Below are 27,967 nucleotides of genomic sequence, written 5' to 3' on the forward strand. Positions count from 1 at the left end.
TATAAGTGACTCGTGAGTTATATGTATGTCAATATACAAATGCTAGAGGCCCAGTGCACGAAATTTGTGCATGGGTAGGGTCCTTAGGCCTGGCCAGTGATCAGGGGCAATCAGGGCCTTCTGGCTGTCAGCTGAGGCCTTCCTTTGTTCCATGCCATGCCTGATGGTCAGTGCACGTCATAGCGAGCAATTGAACTCCCAGTCTCCTGGTTGAACTCCCAGTGGGACACTCTGTATATTAGCCCTTTAAATATATAGAAGATATATACACTTATAATTCTAAAGTTAATTCTATCCCCCACCACGGACTTTGTAAAAGTGTTTATACATTTTATAAAATTCAAAACAAGAACAGAAACTCCCAGTAGCAGAAAAGAACTCCCAGTACAGGAAACTCTAAAGAACCCATGGGATGAATATGCAATAATACCATGTTTCCCCGAAAATAAGACATCCTCCGAAAATAAGACCTAGCGCATGGAAAGATAAGACATCCCCTGAAAATAAGACCTAGTGCAACTTTGGAAGAAAAAATTATTATAAGACACTGTCTTATTTTCGGGGGAACAGGGTATTACAACTACAGGCCCAAGACACTTAAGCTGGTATACATAATAACCTTTAAATGAAAAGAATTTATTTGAATAGAACCACACATAGAAATTAGACAGTCACACTGTCTGTAACATGTCCAGGGTAATTATTGAGAAGTCTCTTTATTTTTCTAAAAGATAAATGAGTCACTAGTGAAGAATTCGTATTACTTTTCAATGAGTGACAATTTTTTTTTTTTCATTTTAGCTGTTAGGGAGTTGCAATGGGGCTAGATGTGTAAGCATCATTTGAAATTACTTGGACAAATAAAATCAGAACTTGTCAAATATTTCATACAAAAATTATGGTACAAAAATCATGGACTTTATTATACATTAAAAATCTCCTTACAGCATAGTTTCTGAAGCCTTGTCAGAGAATATCTGTTTTGACAAAATGAAAAAGTTCTCCACCCCACATGTATACCACAATTACATTGAATTCTTCAAATCCAATTCTAAAGGTAAATGTAGCGTGAATTCAGTGCTGCATAATTAATAGCATCAGTGAAATAAGAATTAATCAATTCACTTACACTACAAATATATAAAGCAGTTTTACATGTTAAACTTAATCTCATGTTAGTGAGATTAATAATTTAATTCTTATATTAACTGAATTACATGAGTTTAGCCACAAGAGATTGGTTAAAAAGTATAATATAGTTCCAGTTTCAAATTTTTATGTATTACTTATTAATGTAGAAGAAGAAAATCTCATGAAAGAAGAGAAAACCAAACTTGCAAGTAATAAAATGAAAGTCTTGCTACAGTCAGTGTGTTTGAAAATTTAAAGTACAGTTTGAATGTTAGGAGGTTGTTGTCAAAACCAGTGTTAATATTTTCACTTTATTAATTCAGGTGGCAGAGGTTTTATATAATACATGGCTTCTTAGGGTCTGTCAGCATTTATAAGATTTAACTCAAATACTTCAAGCTCCTACATATAAGTCAAAATTAACTGATGCCTTTACCACTCAAGATTATATGTTACATAGAATGTTATGCACAAGCAAAAAGGTAAAATAAATCTACTATCCTGACTGGAGAGGCTGAGAATTCTTTTGAAATTAATCACAAAGTAATTATAGGCATGGCAAAAACTACACTGACTTTGGGGATTCTGTTTAAAGTAATAGCTTCAGTCCCTCATTAGCAAGTTTTGAACATTTTAAAAAGGAGAAGTAATAACTTGTTTCCCATCTATTGACTTCATTACCATTGGTACATTCATATAGGTAGCAGAGTACATAGCAAATTAGGTAGACTTAATTTTTTTTCCTTTTAAAGAATCTGTTTGGTTAATTTCTTAAAAAGAAGAAAAAACACAAAACATTAAGTATAAGTTTGAATCTGAGTAAGAGATCCCAAAATCTAATTCAATTAACACCAAAGCATTCCAACCCTAGAAGGGATTTCAAAGGTTAACAAAGATAAAGTTTAACATATGCAGAAACCCATGGGCAGCCTTCTTTAATAAAAAAGAGTTTATTAAGGTTGATGCTTAAATATCAGCAGTAATCGAATAGTTCCTACAGTCCTAGTAATGGAATAGAAGGTGAATCATCTAAAATTATTAAATCCACACATAACTTCTGTAGGACACTGGAATGTGCTTTAGTCTGACTTATGGACAGTTTGTGTGATTGTGGAAATTCCTATAAAAATGTAACTTAAAAGGAACTATAAGACTGTCCAGCAATCCTATGCCTTCCAGTACCCTTAACTCTACCTCACTGACCAGAGTGCTAACAAAGGTCAGCATGTCACTACCAGGTAAAGCACCAGCTAGTAAAACTGACTCCTAATGCTGACCACTCCCCTTGTTGGGTGACAAATTTCATCTGAGCTAAGTGAGTTAACAACTTTAGAGTATTAACAAAAGACTTCATGAAACAGAATGCTTACTAATTCTCAAAAAGGTCCCAAAAGCATGACTTGCAAGACTAATCAAGTGCTGACCACAGAAGAAAATTTACCTTCTATAAAAGGAACAATACACAAATTATTGTGAAAGCATTTCCTTTAGTAAGCGTAAAAAAAAAAACTTTTTTCAAAAAGTATCCCATAAATTTCTACTTTTTTATTTTTTACTAAATGTTTTGGTAACATAAGGCTTCACAATGATTGTCAAGTAATCATTATTCCCATTTGGCACATGGATAAAAGAGTATCATGATCTTTATATCTAAACACCTATCCCATTCATACAGAAAGCAGTGTACATAAAGTGTGAAACAATCACACTATATTGTAAGAACTAAATAAATGCCATTTCTAATTCAGAACTAAAAATTAACTGTACATAAAAAAAAACAAGAGGCTTTTTTCCCTTGTAAAATTAGTCTTACCTGGCCAGTGTGGCTCAGTGGTTGAGCATCACCAGGAAACAAGAGGTCACTGGTTCAATCCCCCCTCTCTATCCCATTGGCACATGCTTGAGCTGCAGGCTCAATTCCCAGCAAGAGGCATGCAGGAGGCAGCAAATCGATGAAGTTTCTCTCATTTATGTTTCTATTTCTCTATCCCTCTCCCTTCCTCTTGCTCTAAAAAAAAAAAAAAAAAAAAAAAAAAAAAAAAAAAAAAAATCAATTAAAAAAATAAATAAAAAATTTTTAAAAATTAAAATTAGTTTTAGTGGCTGATCTCTTGAAAATTTTAAATGTATAACTGTAAAATAGTTCATTCAATATAACTTGTCTACATATACTTTTACATATGAAACATAGGAACATAATTTTTATCAGCAATGTAAGAAAAAAAATCAGTTGTTGACATAGAAGTAGGCAGTAGAGAAATGTCATTTAACCTCAACACGATGCTAAAATCCTTCCTTGGTCAACCCTTCTATTCCAAGCATTCTATTCCTTTTTAGTCTTTCATGGAATGAGACATTTCACTCATTTGAAGAATATACGTATTTACAATAATTAGTGCAACTTACTCTATTCTCCTATATTAGCTATTTGCCTTTGTGGATATAAAGTGGTGATCAGTATGTTATCAAAACATGGGATTATGAAAATACTATGAGTATCAATCTGAAATTTAGAAGACTACATTTTCTAAGTTAATCTCTGGGAATTTTTACTTTAAGCAGAAAACTTAATTGTTATAGAACTTTTGAAATGTCACTTGATTTTCAATAAAAAGTATCTCACTCAATGCAGAAAATACAATGTATTACCCTTTAACAATATCTTTACATGTTAAATCTTAATCTAAAATGTACTTCAACAACAACAAAAATCCCTTTTTATAAATCCCAAAATCTTATTTTAACTATTACTGCTCTGCAGCAATAATTCAAGTGCCAACCTGAGAACTAAGACTGTAATAATAAAATGCCCAGGGCTGTAACAGTAACTGAACTGACATTTAACCCTTTGCACTCCACTGTCCCCTCTCAGGGGACACCAGAATTCTAGCATATCACTCGGATGTCCCCTCTCAGGGGGGACATTGCAGTTTATTAGTGATTACGGGGAATTGAGTTAATTCAACGCACGTGTCCGCCGCAAAGTAGCGTCAAGTAGCTGGTAGCCAATGTCCAGAATGGTTCGGAGTGAAAAGGGTTAAGTTTCTTTCCCAATGGCACCAGGTGTAGTACATCCGAGAAATGTGAGCAATCCAAGAAAGTACCCTGAATCAACAGTTAGTACCACCTGCCACAATTTAAAATCTTAAGTCTAAAATGTCTTTTCTAATTATTTTATAAAAGTTCTATTGCACATTTAATATTGTTAAAATATTTGCAAACTTGTACAATTCTCTGTATAAAGAATGTTGAACCTATTCAGTTGAAAGCTTCCTCACTAACAACAGAATTATCTTTTTTTTTTCTTTTTTTTTAGAATATGTTTATTAAAGCTGGGAACAGTGAAACAGGAAGGGCTTAGGACAGAAGTAACAGGGGAGAGCCTCGGCAGGGCTGTGAAGACTCACTGAGAAATAAGTCACAGTGAAAGAAGTGAGCCCAGGTGGGGCTGTCAGCTCCCTGGAAAGTCAGAGAAAAGGGGGCCTTGGAGGCAGGTGTCAGGGGTTAGCCTGGGATGCCATTGCCCATACTCCAGGGTGCAAGTCTCCTGGGGTTCCTTAGAGTTTAGGAAATGTGTGCTTGAAGGGGAACAAGAGGGTTCAGAAGGGAAAGGTGCAGCAGTGGCCCTGGGAAGGAGAGTGTGCCACCGACAAAATGTTCCTAAGAGAGGGTGAGTAACCATGAATATCTGAAGCTGAAGAATAAATGATTTCTTACGATCATAGCCAGTTACAATAAATTCACAATTTGAAGGGAAAAAGGCTTGAGCAAGTGTAATTCCTCAGCAATCTGCTTTAGGGAGATGAGCAGGTTTCTTTTAGACATATGGAATTTGATGTTACCGCATAGCATAATATTTTTGAGGAAAAGAAATCAATGCAAACCTAAGTCATTAAGGTCAATCTTATTTTTTTAAATGAAGTTAAAACAAACAAGCCAATATAAACCTTAGTCTCCTCCATGGTATTTCAACATAGTTGTTACCTTGAGTCATTTCCCCACAGAAATTGTCAATAAATTTGAAGGGGAGAATTATCAACCAAAAGCAAGGATAAGTTTATGCTTCTGACTCTCTCTTCTTTCCTTCTTCTCCCAAATCACTCTCTTCTGACTGGCTACTACTAAGGACAACAAACTGCCCCTCACTACTGGCTTGGTTTGGTCTACTGGAAGCAGCTATCAACCGACTTTGTTCTTCTAAGTCCTAGAGGAAAAGACAGAAAAGAAAATACAAGTTAATTATTTGCAATCAAATGGAAAACTATGCAGCTAAAATACATACTTGAGAATCATTTCAATCATTCTGTTGTAAAATAACGCATAATTCTGGCAACCTACTGAGAAGAAAGGCTATGACAACAAATGCAACACCAAAGTGAATTCTGGTTCCATCCTATAAATCCTATAAAAGTCAACCTTTCTGTCTTCTCCATTATTATGGTCAATAACCAAATTCAAGACATTGTTATCACCACACTCCACAGTAAAACGCTCTAATGGATCACTGCACATCCCTTCCCTTTCCTCTTTGCACCTTCTTCTCCATCTTGGTCCAGTTTATCTTGCTAAATCAGTTGTCATCCTCCTTCAGTCTAACCTACCCAGGAAGCCTTGACTTCAGTGTTATCTTTGCCACTTCCCTCTCCTTTGTCCATACATCACTCTATTGATAATTCCTGCTGATCTGTTCTCATTAAATATCCCAGTTATCTTTTCCACTGCTGTCAATGCCACACCCCATACCTGGTTTTTTCAATCTCATGGATCACCTATCTATGTATTCTCCAGATTTTGTTCTAAAATTTGTCTAGCTTAAAATAATTATATTGGACAGACAATGATTTGACACTCCTGGTAACAATAATATATACATATATGTATTTATACACTATCCTATGTAATAAAAACCTAATGTGCTAATTGTCTGGTTGTTCAGTCATCTGTTCAACCAATCAAAGCCTAATATGCTAATGATATGCTAAGACCACTCAACTGCTTGCTATGACATGCACTGACCACTAGGAAGAAGACAGTCAACCGATTGACCTGTCACTATGATGTGCACTGTCCACCAGGGGACAGACACTCCAACAGGTAGGTGAGCTTGTTGCTGGGGTCTGGCCGATCGGGATTGAGTGAGATGGGCCAAACATGTCCTGAAACCCTCCCTTGATCCCTCCCCCGCTGTCTAACCTCCCTTGTTCCTCCCCAGCCTTGATCATGCACCGGTGGGTCCCTTAGCCAGGCCTGTGCCCTCTTGCAATCCGGGACCGCTCGGAGGATATTGAAGAGCCAGTTTTTGGTTCCATCTCACTTAACACAGGAGCTGCCCTCTAGTGGTCAGTGCACTCCTACAGGGGGAGAACTGCTCAGCCAGAAGCCAGGCTCACAGCTGGCAAGCACAGCAGCAGTGGCAGAAGCATTAAGGATGTTCCCTAATGGCTCCAGGACTGCAAGAGGGTGTAGACCAGGCTGAGGGGCCTCTAATATATATATATTGATGTTATATATACATTCCTAGAGGCCAATGTAGATTTCATCAATGGCAATTAAGTATATATGACACAGTCTCTCAAAAGACCTGCTTTGCCAGAGACAACCTTCACTGGAATATGGAAACATGAAAATTCAGATGTGTTTGCTAAATGGCAAGTTACTCTACATGTCGGCATAACTATAATGTAAACATCGTATCAGAAGACAGATGTCATCCTTTTCTGCTATGCTATGAGTCCTCTGGTTATGAAGTGACTGAGCAAGCAGAAATAGACCTTCATCTGGAATGAAGTCAGTGCTGAATTAAGGAAATGCTTTACAAAAATCACATCAGAGAAGATCCAGATATTAGAACTGCATACCTTTTCAATTTGTTTTTGTTTACTGAGTTCTTTCTGTTGCTTCTCTTTTACTCTCTCTATTTCTTTTTGTTTTTCTGATGCCCTACGATCCTAAAGAACAGATGAATACAACTAATGAATTAAGTATGAAATAACTTTAAATTTTAGACTTTTCAATTAATATTCTTTGTAACTTTTCAAATTATTTTCTGCATATATATATGAGAAAACACACCAAAAATTTACATGCTATTTAGCCATTTACCCAAATTCTAAATACCAAATCAGCAATAGTATCCAATGTTAACCTTATTTAGCAAAATTATTTTATGTCATTATGAAAAATTTTGCCTTACATTAATTAACATTCTTGGATAATTAAGTGTCTTGGAGTCTTACCAGTTCTGCATGTAAAGCTATCTGTTTTGCCAGTCCAACAGAATCACAAATCTAAAAGGGGGAAAAATAGAAAAAAAAAGTTAAGCAGTTCTATCAAATTAATAATTTCAATTATCCAAATGGCAAATGTATCTAGTTTTATAACTCATTATAATACACTGCTTTAAAAAAAACAAAATTGATTTAAGAATGTTCCAAGCCCAAAACCAAGACTTTGTGTATTTTCTTCAGTCTGTTTGTTTCAACTACTGGCAGTCACCTTTTTAACATAACGCACTTATTATCTCAAACTCATGACTGAAATAGTAAGGACTGCAAAGAATAAAGTAAGCAGTTGTTGATGCTACTCTAAGCTGAAGACATCTGAAAAAAATAGCTGGTTATCTAAATTATTGCATTCCTAGGATAAATCAATGAGGTCAGAAGATCGCGCCAGCTGCCATGGCTAGAAAGACAGATATCTAAAAAACTAAGAAGGCCCAATATATCCCCTCAGCTCTCTTCAGAGCAACAGGCTTTGGTCAAGCAACTCAGCTGAACTAGGCAGTCTGAGTTTTCCAGAAATGTCACTAAGGACTTTAATTATGATATGCATTTCACAACAGACACACATTTTGAAAAGTCAGGTACCTTTTCCCCCTCGTTGTTTGATTCAAATATATAGCAGACAGATGACAGATGACTTTCACTTCTCCCTCCAGATGTCCGAAGAACAAATCCAAAAAGCCTCTTATTTTCCTGGTGTGTAGCATATAAAACTACACTAGGTAATGGAAACTGCCACAGAAAACATCAGAGGCAAACATGAGATTTTTCAAGCCATTACAATAGTATTTTTTTTTAATTTTCTTAAAAAATATTTTTATTGATTTCAGAGAGGAAAGGTGAGAGGGAGAGAGAAATATCAATGATGAGAGATTCCCCCTGCAGACCCTACACTAGGGATCGAGCCCACAACCCAGGTATGTGACCTCCTGATTCACAGATGGATGCTCAACCACTGAAGCCACGCCGGCTGGGCAATAATAGCACTCTTACAATCGCAAACTTAGGCTGCTATAAAAATATCCTAAATAAAAGATTAAAGCCTTTTTTTTTTTTTTTTTTTTCTTAACAGAACGGAAATCCAAGAACAAATAATATCTTACTTAGTTTGGCTTTCCAGGCAGAATAAGAGGTTGTTCAATACTGAATTTGTTTTATTAGTCATTAACACATTTTACAAAGTCAAATCCAATAACAAAAGTGGTTTATATTGTAAAATGATTACAAAGAAGCACATACTTACAACTATTTCAAAATAGCTAATTGTAAAATAAACTCAATCATGTTCCCCTTTTAATTCCTATTATTTTCTTCTTTTAAATAAAAAACAAAACAAAACTTACTGGTTTATGAGAAAGAGGGAGAGCGATGGGGAGGGGAGAAAGAATCATCAATTTTGTTGTTCCACTAGTTTATACATTCTTGTCTATTGGTTGCTTCTTTGTACGTGCTCTGACCGGGGACAGAACCTGCAACCTTAGCTTATTGGGACGATGCTCTGACCAACTGAGCCACCTGGCAGGAGCAATCCTACCATTCGTTTCTTTAGTGATATATACTCCGTAGATACAGATAAACACTACATATCACATCAAATCGCACTGATTCTTTTAAGTTACATGGAACGTCCAATTGTAATATTTTAGGAGAGATACTCAATGACTTAATTATAACAGCCTTTTAAAGACCAATTGTAGTTGATACTACCATATCTGAATATATAGAACACATGTGTCAAACACAAGGCCCGCGGGCCAAATCCATCCCGCCAGGCCTTGCAATGTGGCCCGCACCGCGCTGTCATCACTGCACTCCGCTGCGTTTCCATCACAATGACAGTTTATGACTGTTCAGTAAACCATTCGGCCCGCGATTTAGGCTGGATTTTAGATTTTGGCCCCTTCTCTGATTGAGTTCGACACCCCTAATAGAATCAGGATTGTTATAAAGATGTTAAAGGTGTATTTATGCTCAAAGAGACTTAACGCTTTAAACATGGAGAACTTACCGTCAGCCTTGTTACTTGTGTCTGTGGATCAATTAACCTATAATAATAATTAAAAATTTGAACAAATTTTAATTAGGCTGGAGTTATATATACATTTTTCCTACAGTTTTTTTGAGGGAGAGGTTACTACTTACTTTAAACAATCACAAGTGACTAATAAATGTGATTCTGTCATACGAAAGATGTTATGGATGGCCCGGGCAGCTAAGATTTGGCGCATTGTTTCATAAACAACATCTGGATTGTTATCTGATTTCACCTCCATAGAACCAAGGAATCGGACAATAAATAACTGATGAAGAATAGAATCTACAACAGAACAAGGTATATTATGTATTTTTAAAACCCCACATTTCTTTACCTAAAGAATTAAAATACACTGCCTCATTTTAGATTTTCCAGTGAAAATTTCAATCTAGCTCCTAATTATAGTGTTCAAGTTACAGGAGAGTTTAAGGTGTTAAATTCAAATAGCAAAGATTATGTTTCAACAATTAATTGGTGGCTATGGCTAAAAAGAATTCCTATGTTGTTCTTTTCTGCAAGTTTGAAATTAAATAAAAATAAAAAGCTACTAGAAAAAGGAATAAAAAAGTTATGCTCCAGTACCAGAAGAAAATATCTACTGGAAAAGCTTAAAAGACATCTTATACATTTAGTCATTTGTAAGGTAAAAAGTATAATATTTTATAATTTTTTGTGATAACAAAATCTTAAGTCCAATTAAGTTCTGTTGCTGTAAGTGTAAGTTGAGAAAAAAGAAAAAATTGTGAAATAAAGATACCATTAAAATAGCATACAGCAAAACAAATAAACAACAAATTATTCAGTTTACTGTTTAGAATTTCTAAATTATAAAAATATTGCACATCTGTTTTACCTTCAGTTTCAGATTTTGTGCCTCCTCCAGATTCTCCAAATGGATTTGTACGCCTGCAAAATTTTTTTTAAATTATGAGTCAACAGTTACAGTGAGCCACATGGAAGGATTATCAATTACTGAAACCAGAGTTAAAAAGTAAATCACAAAACCTTGTACATACATTTGAAATAAAATTCTAAAATAACCCATCCTGTTAAGGAACACTGCTGATGACCAAGTTAGTCTGATGAAATCCCAAGCCTCAGATTCAGTTAATAGGCTCAACTCAAACATTGCTGCATTTTAGAAAATGTGGATGGATTGGAAGTTCAGACAGACACACACACACACCATGATAAACCATGTTGCAAAAGTTCATGAATTTAAAAAAAAACTAGGACAGAGAAACAGTTGATTTAGCTTCAATTTTAGCTACTTGAGAAAAATGCCAGACATTTCCTGGGATGGTAAAAACCTCTTTTTAGGTTATCTATGTATATGTCACAAGTTGACTCTGATAATTTCAATAGTTTCTAGTTTTAAACCTGTATTTCTCAAGGCATACGTAATAATGCAAGAAAAGCTACCTAAAGATGGAAGCTACCTTCCTCCTTAGTGTGTTTGCTCCTGCACACCCACATGAAGGAAGAAAAGTACAATTCAAAGTAAGTTTTGTAAGCAAACAAAGAGCTAAGTGGTTCCAAAATAGCATTGGCATGAAGTTAACATAAAATTATCTCCCTAATACATGTCTGATTGACCTATTATATCAGATGCTAAGTATATTTCTGTGATCAAATTTAAATTACTTTTTCTTGATTACAGCCATGTATACCCAAATTAATATATTATCAATGTATTAGGTGTCTAATCTGCTAAATAAGTAATTTGCCTTAAGTCATGTTTCCTTCCATCCATAGCCAAAGAAAACTTTTAATGCTTTGACAAAGATATTTTTCATTACATAAACAAAAAATGGCTCATTTATAATTCATAGTATGATAATGATTTAGTACCTTCTAAGAGATCTCTTATTCTGATACAGAATAATACTTTCTAATCTATAGCATATGTATCACTCTCAAGAATTTTAAAGATATTGTCATGACCTAAAAATAAGATTGTCAGCTTTCTCCTGCAATTTTAATAGCAAATACTATGAAGATCTAATAAGCAATTCAGAATTAAATATTTTTAAATATTAAATTACCTTAACTCATTTATCTAAGGCAGAAAACAAAGAGAAAAATCTGCCATGATTCTTCTCTAATTATCAAAATGATTTTAGGTAATTAAGGTACAATGTAGCTAATGCACGTGATATGTTAAAAAAAAGAAATGAGATCATAAACTTCGCAGACCATAGCATGATATCCCTGAGATGCCATCACCCACCTGCCTCCCTGGCCAGAGGCTTTCCCCTGCCCAGGCTGATCTTCACACACAGGAGAAATTATGTCAAACTGTATTGGAGTGTCTGGGGCAACGAGAGAATCAAGAGAGAGGGCAGCCAAATTTGTGGACTCAGATCCCAAGGACCCTGAACTGCTGGTTCGAGCTGTCGATGGTCGAGATTGTCTAAGCACAAAAGGAAACAAGGCACACTTAGTTTTCTCTTTCGGAAACTGAACACTTAAACTATGAGAGAAGAAAAGACAACTTTGTAAGTCAATGAGAAGGATAGAACAAATTTTAATAGACACAATCCCAAATCATAGCTGCTTATTTAATAATAGACTTCTTTTGTTCAATTATTAAGTTCAAAAACATAAATCACCTCACCGAGACCGGTTTGGCTAAATGGATAGAGCATCGGCTTGGGGACTGAAAGGTCCCGGGTTCGATTCCGGTCAAGGGCATGTACATGGGTTGCAGGCACATCCCCAGTAGGAGGTTTGCAGGAGGCAGATGATCGATGATTCTCTCTCATCGATGTTTCTAACTCTCTATCCCTCTCTCTTCCTCTCTGTAAAAAATCAATAAAATATATTTTAAAAAAACAAACATAAATCACCTCAATCTAGGGATAAACACAAAGAAAATTTGGAATCATTTTATTTAGCACTCTTGGCTGGTAACTACCAATTTGAAAATACAATTTCCATTTTATTTGGCAACTATTTCATACTAATCTAAGCAGCACTGCTATAAACAAAGTGTTCACTATCCCTTTCAATACCCCATGTGATTCTCTAAATAACCCACAGTCTGTAACTCACCCCACTGGCCGCAGGCTCTCGTGTCTCTGCTGGAAAGATGGGGAAGGAGTGACAGCTTCCAAAGCTGACTGATTTACTCGTGCAGCAGTTTCCTTAAAAAAAAAAAGAAAAGAAAAAAAAAAAGACTAACATTAGTAAAGCAAGAAAACCACAGTTTGAATATAACTCTTTCAACTGAGTTACACGTAAAATGTAAATTGGAGTTAATAAAGTAGTTCCATGTACTTGTCTTAATATTAAGATACATAATTAACTTTGTAGCATTATAACTTGTTTTTTACTTCCTGTAAATGTAGGGGAAGTGAATCTGATTTTTTGCCTCCTATATATAGGTCAGGAAATATTGGGTGTTTAGTTTTTTTTATGTTTTTAACTATGAGATTTTTTTGACTAAGTGTATTGCTAGCACCTAGAACAGCGTGCCATACTGGACACTCAATACATTTGCTAAATAAAGAAATTTAGAAAGTAGGAAATAGTCACAAAATATAAAATTATAACTATGATGCTGAAGTTTTCATAATTTTCCAGAATACATTTATGCTCAGAAATATCTATACATTTATTAATTGATAAAATTATCATGTATAATTTTCAGACCAAAAACTGAAAGCAAGAAAGCTTTCCATAAGAAATATTTGTAAATTTTCTTTTATTTAAAACACTAGCTAAGCCAAAACCGGTTTGGCTCAGTGGTAGAGCATCGGTCTGTGGACTGAAAGGTCCCAGGTTCGATTCCGGTCAGGGACATGTACGTTGGCTGCGGGCACATCCCTGGTAGGGGGTGTGCAAGAGGCAGCTGGTCGATGTTTCTCTCTCATCAACGTTTCTAGCTCTCTATCTCTCTCCCTTCCACTCTGTAAAAATTCAATAAAATATATATTAAAAAAAAAAAACACTAGCTAAATAAAATGGCATTTACATATATTTTTACATTTCTGTGTCTTATAGTTAGCAAAAATACTAAGATAATGCCACAAAATGATCAAAATTTCTTCTCTCATTAATATAGATAAAACAATTCTGGGTAATCTAAAATATTTATTAAAACTTAAGTTCTAATCACTGATAGTAAAGTACAATTAGCCTGAAATTTTCAAGTCCAAACACTGAATTCTCAATGTATTCCCGAGGTATTAAAATTCATCTAATTTGCAGTTTAATTTTTTGTTGCTCAAGTAACATAACAGGAGAAGCTAGATTGGTGGGAAATTAATTTACTAAAAGCAAAGGTTTTTCTACAGTGAGCACTGATTTCTTAAACTCATAAGATCATAAAACTCTCAGAAATTTTAGAGGTCTGAGATTTTGTTTATTTGGTTCAAAACTTTTCCCTGGGCATCTAAATCGTATGTGTTAGAGGGCACCTCTAAGCCATTACAATTCAAAACAAAACAAAACAAAATAAAACAAAACAAAACAAAACAGAACTCTTCTAAAATTTTCCCTTCACTTTGGCTTAAAACCTGTAAGTCATCTTTCTCTCCTTCATCCATTAATCAGTCCCAATGCTAACTAGTCCAGTCAATTTCTTTTTACCTGTTTTGTTTTGTTTTTTAATATATTTTATTGATTTTTTACAGAGAGGAGGAGAGAGGGATAGAGAGCTAGAAACGTCGATGAGAGAGAAACCTCGACTAGCTGCCTCTTGCACACCCCCCACTGGGGATGTGCCCGCAACCAGGGTACATGCCCTTGACCGGAATCAAACCTGGGACCTTTCAGTCCGCAGACGGACGCTCTACCACTGAGCTAAACAGGTTTCGGCTCTTTTTACCTGTTTCTATTATTCATTATTTCTTTTGTCTTTCCTCAGTTCATATCTAATTTATGAAAATGGAATTTACATATCCCCAGACACTCCCATCTAATCATCCATTACACCAACAGCTTAAGACCTAGAGGGTGAGGACTTTCTAGAGAAATTAGTCCTCCCTCTGCCTCAACTGCAATCATTAGCCTCCACTCAGCCCGGGAGGCGCCTAGGTTCACAGCACAGCTGGGCCCACCAAGACTGGCAGAGGCCAGGCAGTTCCTGTCCTAAGCCAAGTCTTTTCCCAACTACACTGCAATATGGATCCACTTGACTCCTTCCAGAGTGCTCTGCACACCTGGGCTCTGCCTGTACGGTATGTGTGGATTGTAACTATGGCTATGTCTGCACTGCTGAGTTTTTCTCGTTTGATACCCTTGCTAGTTGAAGTATAATTGGCAAAATTAAGAGTCCAGGCTACCTCACCCAAGACCTACTGATTTGTACACACATTTCCGTTTTCTATTATTTCCCAATGGTAACCTTCAAAGCCAGTTACACAGCTAGATTCATAGCAAATCCACATTTGTGCTTTTGTTTCTGTTCTCTTATCTACATGTCTTCTCTTTTCCACAAAACATGGACCAGTCCTACCCAGTGCAAGTTTCCATCATCTCCACAGTTTTCTCTAAAGTCCACACTGACCTCAGCATTCTTAAATATTAAGCTTTTAGTCATCACAGTATGTTTTCAATTTGTTTATTTTGAAATGTTACAGTATTAGTTTTGTCTTCCCATACACACAAGCTCCTGGAAGACAGATGCCATGGCTTGTTTTTCCTCTCCATCCCCCTTCTCCATGGTGCACAATACAGCACTAAACACAAGGTCAGGGGCCACTAAATATGTTTATTGGCTGATTTAAGTACCTTTAAAATAATTTATTGTTCAGGAATACCAGATACTTATTATATACATGATACATTAAAGCTATCCAATCAAATGCAAATTAAAAGACTATAGAACTTGAGAATTATGACTTAATTAATAAAAGTTGTATTAGCCACATAATTATTTAATTTTGCCAGATCTAGATATGATAAAATAAAAATATTACCTCTGGATTTTCACTTAAATATATTTGTTTAGATATATTGTTTATTGTACAGATCCACTGTAAGAGGAAAAAATAAAAGAATATGATTAATATTTTTTCTACAGTGCTTCTCTTCTAAAAGAGAATGTTCAATATTTGAAGTAAATATAAAAACACATAATCTTTCTAGAAGTAACACATAATCTTTCTTATAAGATAAATACCTTCCTATATACATAAGCATGTATATGTATAGTATTTGAGGATATAAATAACAGAATATTGAACAGATTATTTTTAAATGCCAAATTTCATACAAGGAAATTAAAAAAAATAGTAATCATGTGAAGTTATAGTTTAGTAATCTATATCTTTTTATATTACGTCCCCTTTAATCCCTACTAAACAAGACAACCTGGACTCAGATCTCATTATTAATACCAAAGCAAAAAAGTTAGGAGCTAAATATATTCCTGGTGAATAGATTTTACATACTTCCTTTATTTCAGGTTTATAAAAATTTAACATAGAAAACTCTCTGCTTCACACCTTCTGGTTCACTCTTGAGAATTGCAGTGCTTGATGAGCCTCACTAAACTAAACTAATATTCTCTTTGGTAAATGCTACAGACATTTGTCTGTGTTCCTCAGAGATCAAAAGCCAAGTTTTAATAGCTATTCTTTTCCACCAGAAGTAAATAAATGTAACCTCTCTATAATCGGTAACCTTGTCTTTCACCGAAACAATTATAATAGCAGATAACATGGCTCAAAATCAACCTATAATACATTTTCATTGAAGAATATTTTTCAAGACAAAGTTTTTAAAGTATCAGTTCTTAATAATAACTTACCTTCCATATTTGGTGTACTACAGGTAAAAATTGAGCCAAAAATAAAATACTTATGAGGAAAAATTGATATTCCAAATTTTCACTTTCTTTCATTTTTCTAAAGATTTAAGCTTTAGTTGCTTCATCCCATGCCAATCTGCTGCCATTATATATTCTTAATGCAGCAATTACCATCTTAGAGGGTTGGTGAGAGGGGTAAATAAATTAAATTGTCACCTCATGATACTAACAGCCTGTCAGAAAGCAACAGTCACAAGGTCATTTCTAACTTGTAGCCTTTAAAAAGAGTAAAGAGATGATCTCCTCAGAGGTCCAACTATAAATTCTTTGTGAAATTTAAGAATGTTTTTTAAGGATAAGCTTCTATTAAAAAGATATTTTTAATTAACCCAAATTTTTCAAACTTCTATAATGAACATATTAATGTTTTGTCATCAGCAAAATACCTTGATGTTGCTAAAGAAATTAACTACATAAAATTTTACCTCTTCATGGTCTTTTTTACTCTCTGCTTGCAAAATTGAAGATCTGAAAGAAAAAAAAAGAAATTGGACCCTCAACTTCTTTTAAAGTACTTTTAACATTACTTTAATTTTTTATTTTAAAAGGTACATATAAAATCCATCAGTATGAAAAACCACACACAAACAAAAAGAAAACCCCACATAGTCAACGTCTTAGGAAAAAAAGAGACCACCAGAAGCACCAGGACTCAGATTTTAGCAACTCTTAGCTTTGGCTATCTATGCCAAATGTGCCAAAAAAGAAACAGGTGCTAGTTTTCAGAAGACAGCGTATAGCAAAGGTGCACTGCAACTAAGAATCCATTTCAACCTTCTGACACACATCTTTCAAATATAAATAACCAACCCTAATATAAAACATTAATTTTACTTCATTCTTTATTATTTCTCATTGAATATGGTTAAATAAAATTTTTCAATATATTAATTAGTAACATAGGGATATTTAGCTTTTCTATAGATGCTGTTTTAAGAGCTAGAGAAAAAAATATTTTTTACTAATCTTAAATCAAACCAGGACTGTGAAATGGAAAATCATATTAAGCATTAGCAAAAAAAAAAAAAAAACACAAAAATACAAAAAGGTAAGTACATGTAGTGAATTATTAACAGTTTGACAATTTTGACAAATGAATACAGGGACTCCCAACATCTACCATGATAACTGAGATATAGTAATTGGCATTCATTATATATTTATAGAAGGAATATTAAATTAAATAACCATTTTGAGCTGTAACATTTTACTATACATACTAGTAAATATGGGGGGGGGAATGATTTTCAGGGCACCCAGAGTTGCTCTGAATAATAAGGAAGATCAAAAGCAACTTAATTAAGTAGGAAAAATTTGCAGATAACGTAAGCATTATTAAAAAATTTTATAAATTATGGCATATATCCTTATGTAGATTATAATGTAGCCATTATAAAATGGCTTTTAATAAGTGACTGCAGGTTCAAATTATATATGCAGTATTTCCTCAACTATTTAAAAACTATAATTAAAAAATAAAAATTGTAAAGCAACAGACTAAAAAGTTAATTGTTGCTCTGTTAGTAAGATTATAGCTTTTTTTCCATACTCCTTTTTATACTTTTCTATGCTTTTCAAAAATTTGTTCTACAGATTCTCATTTAATACAAAGATAATAGAAAAATTTTAAATGGCATATAACCATTAATGGACTAAGTAATTTTATCAGAAATATTTATTTACTTAAAATAAAATAAATTTTTTATTAATCCTCACCTGAGGATATTTTTCCACTGATTTTTAGGGAGAGTGGAAGAGAGCTAAAGACATAGAAACATCGATGTAAGAGAAACACGTTGATTGGTTGTCTCCTACATGAGCCTAGACCAGGGCCCTTGACTGGAATCAAACCAGGGACCCTTTGCTCCGCAGGCCAACACTCTATCCACTGAGCCAAACTGGCGAGGGCTAGAAATATTTATTATTGCTAGCACCTAATACATGCTAGACACATTATATATGTTAGATCTCAATTTTTCGTTAACAATTTAGAAAATAGGGATTATGACCTCCCCCAAATCTTACATGTACAAAAATGAAGCTCAGAGAGGTTATGTAACTTGTCTAAGATCACACACTAAGTAGTAGGTCCAGAATTTGAACTTTCTGATTCTAAGGTTGGGGCTCTTTCCGCTAACTTGTGCTGCCTTCCCCACCCTCGCAGGATTTTCAGTGACTGGTCTCAGCAGAGAATCACAGGTCTTTACCATATGACCTCACTTTAGTAACCTTAAAATACTAGACCTCATTTAACCAGGTCAGAAAGGAAAATTCAACTCATTTCTGTAAGAAAATTACCTGAATATATAACAAGCCTAAAATATCTATAAAATGTCTGAATGAACAGAAATTATCCTACATTTCAGTAATTTAAAATATTACATACTTTATTAATAGTAGGAAAAATACTAACTTTTTTCCATCAAAAGAGGTGATCTGAAAACAGTACCGCCTGTCTTCACAGTCCACAGCCATTACTGAACAGTTGTCTATGTCCATGGCCAAGCCTCCTGCTACGTCCCCACGGGCCTGACTCATTAAGTTTCCACCCTGAGTGAAGTAAAACTGTCTGTCCCAGGTAGATGACACCAAGCCTGTTTTACTAAATGAAAAAAGTACATTCACTCTTTAATTACAACACACATGAAATCTCATCATAAGTCAGACACAAGAAAAAGCACACCACAAAGAACCAGCTTGCAAATAGGCACCAAAGCTCCTAAAAAATATATCTGTTTTTCAGTTTCTAAAATAAATTCATGTATGCTGACCACTTATGTGCATGGGTGTACATATATATCCAAAACAAGGCTGAAAATTATTAAACTGAAACTGCTATAATGATGCTTTAAAAATATAGTTCAACTTTTCAAAACAAAACTCAAAAGAAATTCTTTTACTCCTAGGTTTAACTTGCTTTATCTTATCTTCATGTAAAAACTAAAATTTGACCTGATTATATAATTACATACATTTTTAAAGTATGATAAATAACATTTTATAGCATTCACATTATGCTAGATTTAAACTCAAATTGGTTTAACTTTTTGGATAATTCTACATTATTCAACAAATATCTAAATAGTTACTTTTGAAAATTATTCATGTACCCCCATAGGTCAAAAAGTTCCACTAAATATTAATATCACTAACTAAAAAGATCAAACCTTTAGTGAAATCAAAATAATTTGGCAGACAATATCAATTATATATTTGCTTGCTACTAACTTAAATGATACACAATATAAGAAAAGAACAAGTTTTCTTACTTTCTAGCATTAAGGTATCCGGCCTTTCGGGTTAAGTTGCGGTTAACAGGAAATTTCATGGGATCAGGGTCAGGCACATATAAAGGGTCACTGGCTATTTCCAAATCCTCTATTGTCTGCTGCATGGTCTCTATATCACTGTCCATCTCCCTGCGAACACTAGCACAGAAAACAGGTTATTCACTACCAACCACAACAAAGTATTCCTTTCACAATCACATTTATCTGTAATTTGTTTTATATATATTTTCTTAAAGAGAGCAACAGTGGTATGGGTAGTTAAAGTAACGTGAACATGTTATAAAACAGCTTTACATTTTATTTAAAACAGTTATTTTGGAAACAATACTAAATTCAAAAACTTAATGAAGCCACATTCAATGCCTAATTCCAGAGGAATTTTCAAACTGTTCTGTCCTGTGCCTTTAAAACATTTTTACCTCCCTCTCTACCTCAGATTGACCACATCACTGCTCAAACTGTTGAACCTTATTAGAGCTGCTTTCTCCAAGTTTTCATAGCTTGAAAAACAAGATTTATTTAGTGATCTCCCATCTATCCACCACAATTCAGGTAACCGTGAAGATAACTCACTATGAATAATTATTATCATGGGTCTATTATATTCAGACATAAAACTTAGTTTAGAATCAATAAAATAGCAGATTTGATTCTATTATGAAATTCAGAATTCAGATTCTGTGGAAAAGATGATGAAAAAGAAGTGTCCAGGAGTCATGCAAGAAACACTCTCATGGCAGGAAATTAAATGGTAAATATTCTTAGATTATGACATTTAGCTGTTAACTTATCATTCACATAAATTCATTTTCAATTTTAAGGAAGAAAATACTTACTTCTGTACACTTGCTCCAATATTAGTTAAGAATTCTTCCAGTTGTTCATTGAGATTTTCAGAACCCATCTTAAAGAAACTTATCTGAGGCAACAGGGTGTGAGAGTGGGAGGGTGAACAACAGAAATACCCACATACACAAACAAAATACTTAAATAAATCATATAATTAAGTTCTAAGATGCATAATAAGTAAATACAAAGGATTATTTGATCTGTGTAAAGACAGATTGTAGTTTACAATGACTTCTACTGGGCACGAAACCACTGAATAAATAAACTTAAATTTCACTGTTTGTTCTTTCATATATTAACTAGAGGCCCGATGCACAAAATTCATGCAAGGGGCTGGGTCCTAGCAGCCACAGCAGCTTGCCTCGGCCCTCACCGCCCTGGCTTCATCTGGAATCTGGTCTAATTAGCATATTATGCTTTTATTATTATAGATACATCCATATGGTAAGCAATTTTTTTAATTGGAAAATAAATTTTAAGACATTTCAGGTAAGTCATATTGATAAACTATTTCATGTTTAATACAAAGATTAAAATGATTTGTATCTGAGGAATAATAATATTCATACTTGAAGAAATAGGGGACTGCCATCTCATATTACCCAGATTTAATTTTCTAGCCCCTTCCTGATGCTTACCTCTCGGGACACTTTGGAGTTCTTAATATTTTTAACTCAGGAAGTATACAAGGAACTTGAAGCAAACTCAAACTTTTCTTTCAGATCTATTATGAAGCAAGAATGATTGGAGGCTCCAGCAATAGGTGTAACTACACAATTCATTCAGCTTTCAGTTCCCTGTCAATTGTGATGAACAAGATCTACATACAAGGTAAGTGGTTTCATTTACCATAAAATATTTGAAATCTTCATCTGCAAGGAAAACCATTCTCCCTAACTTCCTTAAAATAACATTCTGATGACAATTTTAAATTGCTTTTTTTAAAACATAGGCACAAAATTGTAATTTGTAGTTTGCAATGTAACACCCTTATGTTTAACATCACTAACATACTTAATATGAAGGTTTTAGGGCAGTTATAATCCAAGACACAGTGTAGAATTCACCTGAGCTTGCATGTACCCAAGTAGAGGTTCTAACAATGCTATTTTCTTCTTGTACTGAAGAGTATTTAACGCACAAAAATAATGCATCATGGTCTGGTGTTGTTTTTTCCTGGAAGTGTAGACATCTTCTGTTACTTCATACTTTGCCTTTAAGTGAAAAAATTAAAAATACTATTATTTAATTTTAATTTATCTTTAATAGTGGCTGTGAAGAAGAGCCTACCCAAGGAAAAAGGCACATCACCAGCAATTGTGCACTGCTTCCTTATTTTCTTAGATATTAGAAATCCTGCAAAATATTGGCTAAGATAGTTTTCCTGTTATACTACCAACCACTTCATTTTAAAGCACATTAAAAGCAGAATTCTGCATATAACTAAGATTGGTACAATAAACTAAGCATGTCAGAGAAAGTATACCACAGAGAGGAAAGGTAGACAATTAATTGTTTGATAACTAGTGGCCCAGTGCATGAAAATTCAGGAATAGGAGAGTGGGTCACTCAGCCTGACCTGCCCCCTCTCACAGTCCGGGAGTCCTCAGGGGCAGGAGGCAACCCGGAGATCAAAAGGTGATGCCCCATCACACCTCTGCTGCTGCCACTCCCAGCAGTGCTAGCCTCAGCTGGCCCTGGTTACCTAAGCCTCAGGCAGCTCTGGGCGGCTGGGCAACCACTATCTGAGGCTTGCCTGTACCTCAAGCGTTGGCTGGGAGCTGCCATCCAAGGCTTGCCTGTGCCTCAGGCTGACCCTGGGTGGCTGGCGGGCTGTGGAGACTGTGAGATTCCAGAGGCAGATAAACGGAGCAGCCACAGGCCTGCCACCCTGGCGGGGCTGAGGGGACTGGGCGATCCCGTCTTGGGGCTGTGAGCGCTGCCATCTTTGAGGGTGTGGCAGTCAATTAGCATATTCCCTCCTTATTGGCCGTGGGCACACCATCTTCGCAACAGTGTGGGGGTCAATTAGCATATTCCTTCTTTATCAGATAGGATAGCTTAGCCATTAGTCTTTGACTTTGTCAATTCACAACATATCACTCTCTCCTCCTGGTTCCCTTCCTACTATCCCTCCTCTCTTGTACTTGCTTGTTTCCCTTCACCTACACTTAAAATGTGTGTTCCCTTAAGTTCTTGTATTCAGACAACAAATATTTACTGAGCACCTACAAAGTACTATATACTAGGTTCTTCTTCTCTCTTCCTGCTCTCCTGAGAATACCAAATCAAATATAAAGAATATTCCATATTCCAATGACTCCCACATTTTTACCTCCTACCCTTTACTTTCCAGGTGTCAAAGGAAGCACATGTCCACCTGAGCTCTTTATGTGTATGTGTGTGTGGCGGGGAATGTGCTAGCAAACAATGTACAAAACTAAAGACAGCATTTTTTTTATTGTTTAAAGTATTACACGTCTCCTTTTTTCCTGATTGACACCTCCATCCCAATAAAGATAGCATTTTAAACCGGAAAAACTAGACCACCTAATGAAAGAATTGTTAATTGCAATTCTGAAAGAGTAAATATGTATCATACCTTATCATTCTCTCTTTTTTTTGATAATCGGCTATATCTGTGAATTGCAGCATCATGATCTGGAAAATAGAAATGACTATTAACAACAACAAAATAATACTTTGCAAAACTTATGTTTTAAATGGCTTCAGATGTGCATCTTTCAACAAATGTTCCCCTATCCAAATTTCCCCTAAAGCAGTAGTTGGCAAACCACAGCTTGTGAGCCACATGCTGCTCTTTGGCCCCTTGAGTGTGGCTCTTCCACAAAATACCACAGCCTGGGCAAGTTTAATTTGAAGAAGTGGCATTAGAAGAAGTTTAAGTTTTAAAAATTTGGCTCTCAAAAGAAATTTCAATCGTTGTCCTGTTGATATTTGGCTCTGTTGATTAATGAGTTTTCCAACCACTCCCCTAAAATATGTTTCTACTTATTAAATTGGTAAAAATATTTAATTCAAAGGAAACTGCAATCCACTAAAATTTTTCTTAAATATTTTTAATACAAAAACAGCAAACATTCATGAAAGAAAACGTGGGATGTATAGGAAAACAAGGCAGGGAAAATATTATATCACTCTTTAATTTATGAGGATAGCAAGACACAAAAGTTGATTTAATTTCTTATTAAATTTTTCTATAGGGTAAACAGTATAACCTAAATAACAACACTGATTTAAATAATGTTCACTTAAACTTTTAATTAGGTTCATTTTTTTTTAATTATTGCATAGAATCTGGCCACAGATTTGTGTTGATTTTAAAAATGCATCATAACAAGAAATAACTGTAAAGTATTAAGAGCTTACCATTACTAGCAATCTGAAACACTTCCTTTAATGTCAATATTTCTGGAAAAGTTCAAGAATAATTTCAGTGTAGCATATTTATGAAATATCTTAAATTTTATTTTTAAAATAGTAACTGCCACTTAATCTACAATTAAAACTCCAAATAATATCTCATACTTCGACATTCAAAGTGGCAATGCCACTCTGTATTTCAGCTAGCCTATAGAACATTTATTATTATTAGCAACATTACAACTCCAGAAAATCTACTCGCCACAAATTAGTAATATGATACAAGAACAAATTGTAAAACCACTGTAAGTTCTAAGATATAGAAATAGTTTTTGTACCAGAATCTAACAATTCATTTTTTATACTGACTCTAATAAGTTCAAATGTTGAATAAGAAGTAATGAACATTTTATTAATAAATTATGACATTCAGTCCCCTTTGACTGAGAAAAGAGATTTGTTTCTTGATCTTAGAATTACCATTCTTGAGGATTTATCACCACAAATATTAACTCCATGTCTAAAATTCATTTGTTTTTTTTTTTGTTTTTTTAATATATATTATTGATTTTGTACAGAGAGGAAGGGAGAGAGAGAGAGAGTTAGAAACATCAATGAGAGAGAGTCATCGATCAGCTGCCTCCTGCACACCCCCTACTGGGAATATGCCCACAACCAAGGTACATGCCCTTGACCGGAATCGAACCTGGGACCCTTCAGTCCCCAAGCCGACACTCTATCTATTGAGCCAAACCAGCCCTAGCAAATTCATTTGTTTTTATTCCATTATAATTTAAATATTTTACCTTCCACTGATATATTAATTCAATGTTTTATTCTATCTACCTATCTTGTAAATAGGTCTATATAAGTTTCTAAAATTGTAAATTATGAGAAAGAAGAGCTAATTCTATAAAACTCATTTTATCACTGAATAATGCTAAATGGGGGCAAAATCTACCACAAACAACCAAGTGATGGGTTGCTAGCTGTGTCAGTACCACCTACCTCCTGCCACTCCAACCCATAAACACACCTCCATCTCCTGTGCCACTGTCTCAGTTTAAGTCTTGGTCATACCTCACTGGACTCTCACAACTTCCTAATCCATTCTCCTAGACATCAAATTCACTCTATTCCACCCTCCAAAAACAAAAGGATTATGTCTCCTTCTTAAAAGACCTTCATTCGCTTCACTTTCCTTATAAACTTAAGTGGAACATCTTTACATAATCTAGTCCCTACTAATCTACTTCTAGATTTGTCTCCTGCCATGCCCAACACATTCAATATTGCAGCCACACTGAACTTCTTATTCTCAAAACAAGCCATGTATTTCTACAACCCACATCTTTGTTTTCCTAGTCCCTCTGATAGAATGCCTCTTTTCTTCTGGCAAACTCCTCTTCACAGCTCAGTGCTCATGTCACATCCTTGGTGAAGCCTTTCTGACACCCTCCTCTGAGCTTTCACAACACTGTTGTAATTACCTGTTTACCTATGTCCTCCTCTAGACTTTCTCAAGAGAAGAGACATCTTATTCATATCAGTATTCCCCAGAATCTAGTTTAACACCTAGTATTAATTAGCTCCTAAAAGTGGTTAGTGACTAATTAAAGTAAATGTGGCACAGCTGTATTCAGAAATGGTTAAGATATAGAGTAATATGCATTTTACAGGCATTAATATTCTGATAGCTAATGAAAGTAAACATAAGCTTGACTTCAATACCTTTCAGATCTCTTTCTTTAAACTGGGTAATGGGGAACATCATGGCATCAGCAAGCTGCGTTGAAAGTACCGCATGACAAGAGCTAAGCTAGTAAAAGAAAAACCAAAAAGGCCAAGTAACAAAAACATTTAACTAATGTTGTGTACATTAAACAAAATCTCGTGAAAGATCTTGATAATAAGAGAACACAAAATTATGTAATAAAATATACAGTCAAAAAATTTCATTTAAAACTTTTAGAAGAAAACATGGGATAACCTTGGATTTGGCAATGATTTCTTAGATATGAAACTAAAAGCATAAGCAACAAAAAATATACATAAATTAAATTTCATCACAATTAAGATTTTTGTATACCACAGAATACTACCAAGAGAGTAAAAAAGTGCCAGCAAGCGTGGCTCCGTGGCTGAGGTCACGGTTCCATTCCCAGTCAGGGCACAAGCCCGGTTTGCGGGCTTGATCCCCAGGGTGGGGTGTGCAGTAGGCAGCCCATCCATGATTCTCTCTCATCATGATGTTTCTCTCTCCCTCTCCCTTCCTCTCTGAAACCAATAAAAATATATTTTTAAAAAAGACAATCCACAGAATGGGAGAAAATATTTGCCAATGTTGTATCTAATAAGGAACTTGAATAAAAAAGCCCTTAAACTAAGTAATAAAAAAAACAACCCGATTAAGAAAAGGGGGAAGATCTGAACAGACAGATTTACAAATGGCCAATTGGCACGTGAAAAGATGCTCAATATCATCAGCCATCAGGAAAATGCACGTCAAAACTATGATGAGACTACTTCACACCACTTCAACAGGTGTTGGTGACAATGTGGAAAAACTAGAACCCTCCTACATTACTGATGGGAATGTAATATTGTGGAAAGTTGTGGTTTTTCAAAAAGTTAAACACAAAACTACCATATGACCCAGCAATCCCACACCAGGTATATGCCCAAAAGAAGTGAAAACTGGTGTTCAAAAAAAAACAAAACAAAAAATTGCTGAAACAGGTTTGGCTCAGTGGATAGAGCTGTCGGTCTGCGGACTGAAAGGTCCCGGATTCGATTCCGGTCAAGGGCATGTACCTTGGTTGCGGGCACATCCCCAGTGAGGGGTGTGCAAGAGGCAGCTGATCGATGATTCTCTCTCATCGATGTTTCTAACTCTCTGTCCCTCTCTCTTCCTCTCTGTAAAATATCAATAAAATATATTTTTAAAAAAACAAAAACAAAAAAAAAACACTTGTTCATGAATACTCACAGCAATACTATTGCATTAGCCAAAAGGTGGAAAACAACCCAAATGTCCACCAGCTGATAAATGGATAAATAAAATGTTAAAAATATTCATACAACATTTTATATAGCAAAAAAAGAAATGTGACCCAAGCCAGTTTGGCTCAGTGGATAAAGTGTCCACCTGTGGACTAAAGGATCCCAGATTCGATCTGGCTAAGGGCATGTGCCCAGGTAGTGGGCTTGATCTCCCCATGCAGGAGGCATCCAATCAATGATTCTCTCTCATCACTGATGTTTCTATCTCTCTCTCTTCCTCTCTGAAACTAATTAAAAAAAAAAAAAAAGGGAATGCAATCTGATACATGCTACAACATGGATGAACCTTAAAAACATTTTGCTAAGTGAACGACAACACAAATTATATTGAGTCCATTTACATGAAATGTTTAAAATAGGTAAATCCAAACAAACAGAAAGCAGACTTATGATTGCCAGGAGCTAAGGGAGTGAGGAGCAGGAAGTGACTGCTTAATGGGCACAGGGTCTCCTTTGGGATAATGATAAAAGTGTTCTAGAATATCAGTGCTAATGGTTGCACAACACTGTGAATGTACTAAAAGTCACCAGTAGTAAATTTTATTTATGTATATTTTACCACAATAAAAAAAATTCCATTTCCTATAAACATTTCTTTATATTGATCTGCTAGGCCCGCACATGTGTCAAACACAAGGCCCGCGGGCCAAATCCGTCCCGCCAGGCCTTGCAATGTGGCCCGCACCGCGCTGTCATCACTGCACTCCGCTGCGTTTCCATCACAATGACGGTTTATGACTGTTCAGTAAACCATTCGGCCCGCGATTTAGGCTGGATTTTAGATTTTGGCCCCTTCTCTGATTGAGTTCGACACCCCTATCTAGGGCAATATTTTGCTATAATGGATTAAAGTATTTCAAAAAATTATTTTCCAGTTAAGAGACTAGAAAAGACAGGACTAACGGTGCATGTGAAAAGAAGAGTTGTCACTGCACTAGTAGAGAGCAGTTATGGGCTCTCCAAACATCTCTCACCATCTTTCCTCCTCCTCACTGCCCATCTTTTTTTAGTTATTTGTTCTGAGACTACTTTGAGAAATTAAGGGTTGATATTGGCTATTTAGAGCGAAAGATAAAATGTTGCCTAATGGCAAAAAAAAGAAAAACCGTAAAGCGCC

At 35.1% G+C, this 27,967-nt stretch overlaps 1 protein-coding gene across 10 annotated transcripts in view; it reads right to left on the reverse strand.

The window, feature by feature from the left end:
* Positions 1-5,025: 5,025 nt before the first annotated feature.
* APPL1 (adaptor protein, phosphotyrosine interacting with PH domain and leucine zipper 1) overlaps positions 5,026-27,967 on the reverse strand; it is a 31,338-nt gene continuing 8,396 nt past the window's right edge. For 3 of the 10 annotated variants that reach the window (XM_036430775.2, XM_036430770.2, XM_036430776.2), the window contains 18 exons: positions 25,519-25,606; positions 23,794-23,835; positions 23,006-23,064; positions 21,471-21,617; positions 20,391-20,473; positions 19,534-19,692; positions 18,678-18,866; positions 16,690-16,732; positions 15,372-15,428; positions 12,502-12,593; positions 11,678-11,860; positions 10,301-10,353; positions 9,555-9,729; positions 9,421-9,457; positions 7,998-8,144; positions 7,368-7,418; positions 6,990-7,079; positions 5,026-5,335 (listed from right to left, as the gene is read on the reverse strand). In XM_036430775.2, coding sequence (XP_036286668.1) covers positions 5,189-5,335; positions 6,990-7,079; positions 7,368-7,418; positions 7,998-8,144; positions 9,421-9,457; positions 9,555-9,729; positions 10,301-10,353; positions 11,678-11,860; positions 12,502-12,593; positions 15,372-15,428; positions 16,690-16,732; positions 18,678-18,866; positions 19,534-19,692; positions 20,391-20,473; positions 21,471-21,617; positions 23,006-23,064; positions 23,794-23,835; positions 25,519-25,606 — 1,842 coding nt within the window. In that variant the 3' untranslated portion in view covers positions 5,026-5,188. Of the gene's footprint in view, positions 5,336-6,989; positions 7,080-7,367; positions 7,419-7,997; positions 8,145-8,825; positions 9,139-9,345; positions 9,458-9,554; positions 9,730-10,300; positions 10,354-11,677; positions 11,861-12,501; positions 12,594-15,371; positions 15,429-16,689; positions 16,733-18,677; positions 18,867-19,533; positions 19,693-20,390; positions 20,474-21,470; positions 21,618-23,005; positions 23,065-23,793; positions 23,836-25,518; positions 25,607-27,967 lie in introns of those variants that run through there. The other 7 variants (XM_036430777.2, XM_036430772.2, XM_036430773.2 and 4 more) reach the window with 7 other exon arrangements.

Source organism: Pipistrellus kuhlii, unplaced genomic scaffold (assembly GCF_014108245.1).
Source record: "Pipistrellus kuhlii isolate mPipKuh1 unplaced genomic scaffold, mPipKuh1.p scaffold_m20_p_11, whole genome shotgun sequence".
NCBI classification, from domain to species: Eukaryota; Metazoa; Chordata; class Mammalia; order Chiroptera; family Vespertilionidae; genus Pipistrellus; species Pipistrellus kuhlii.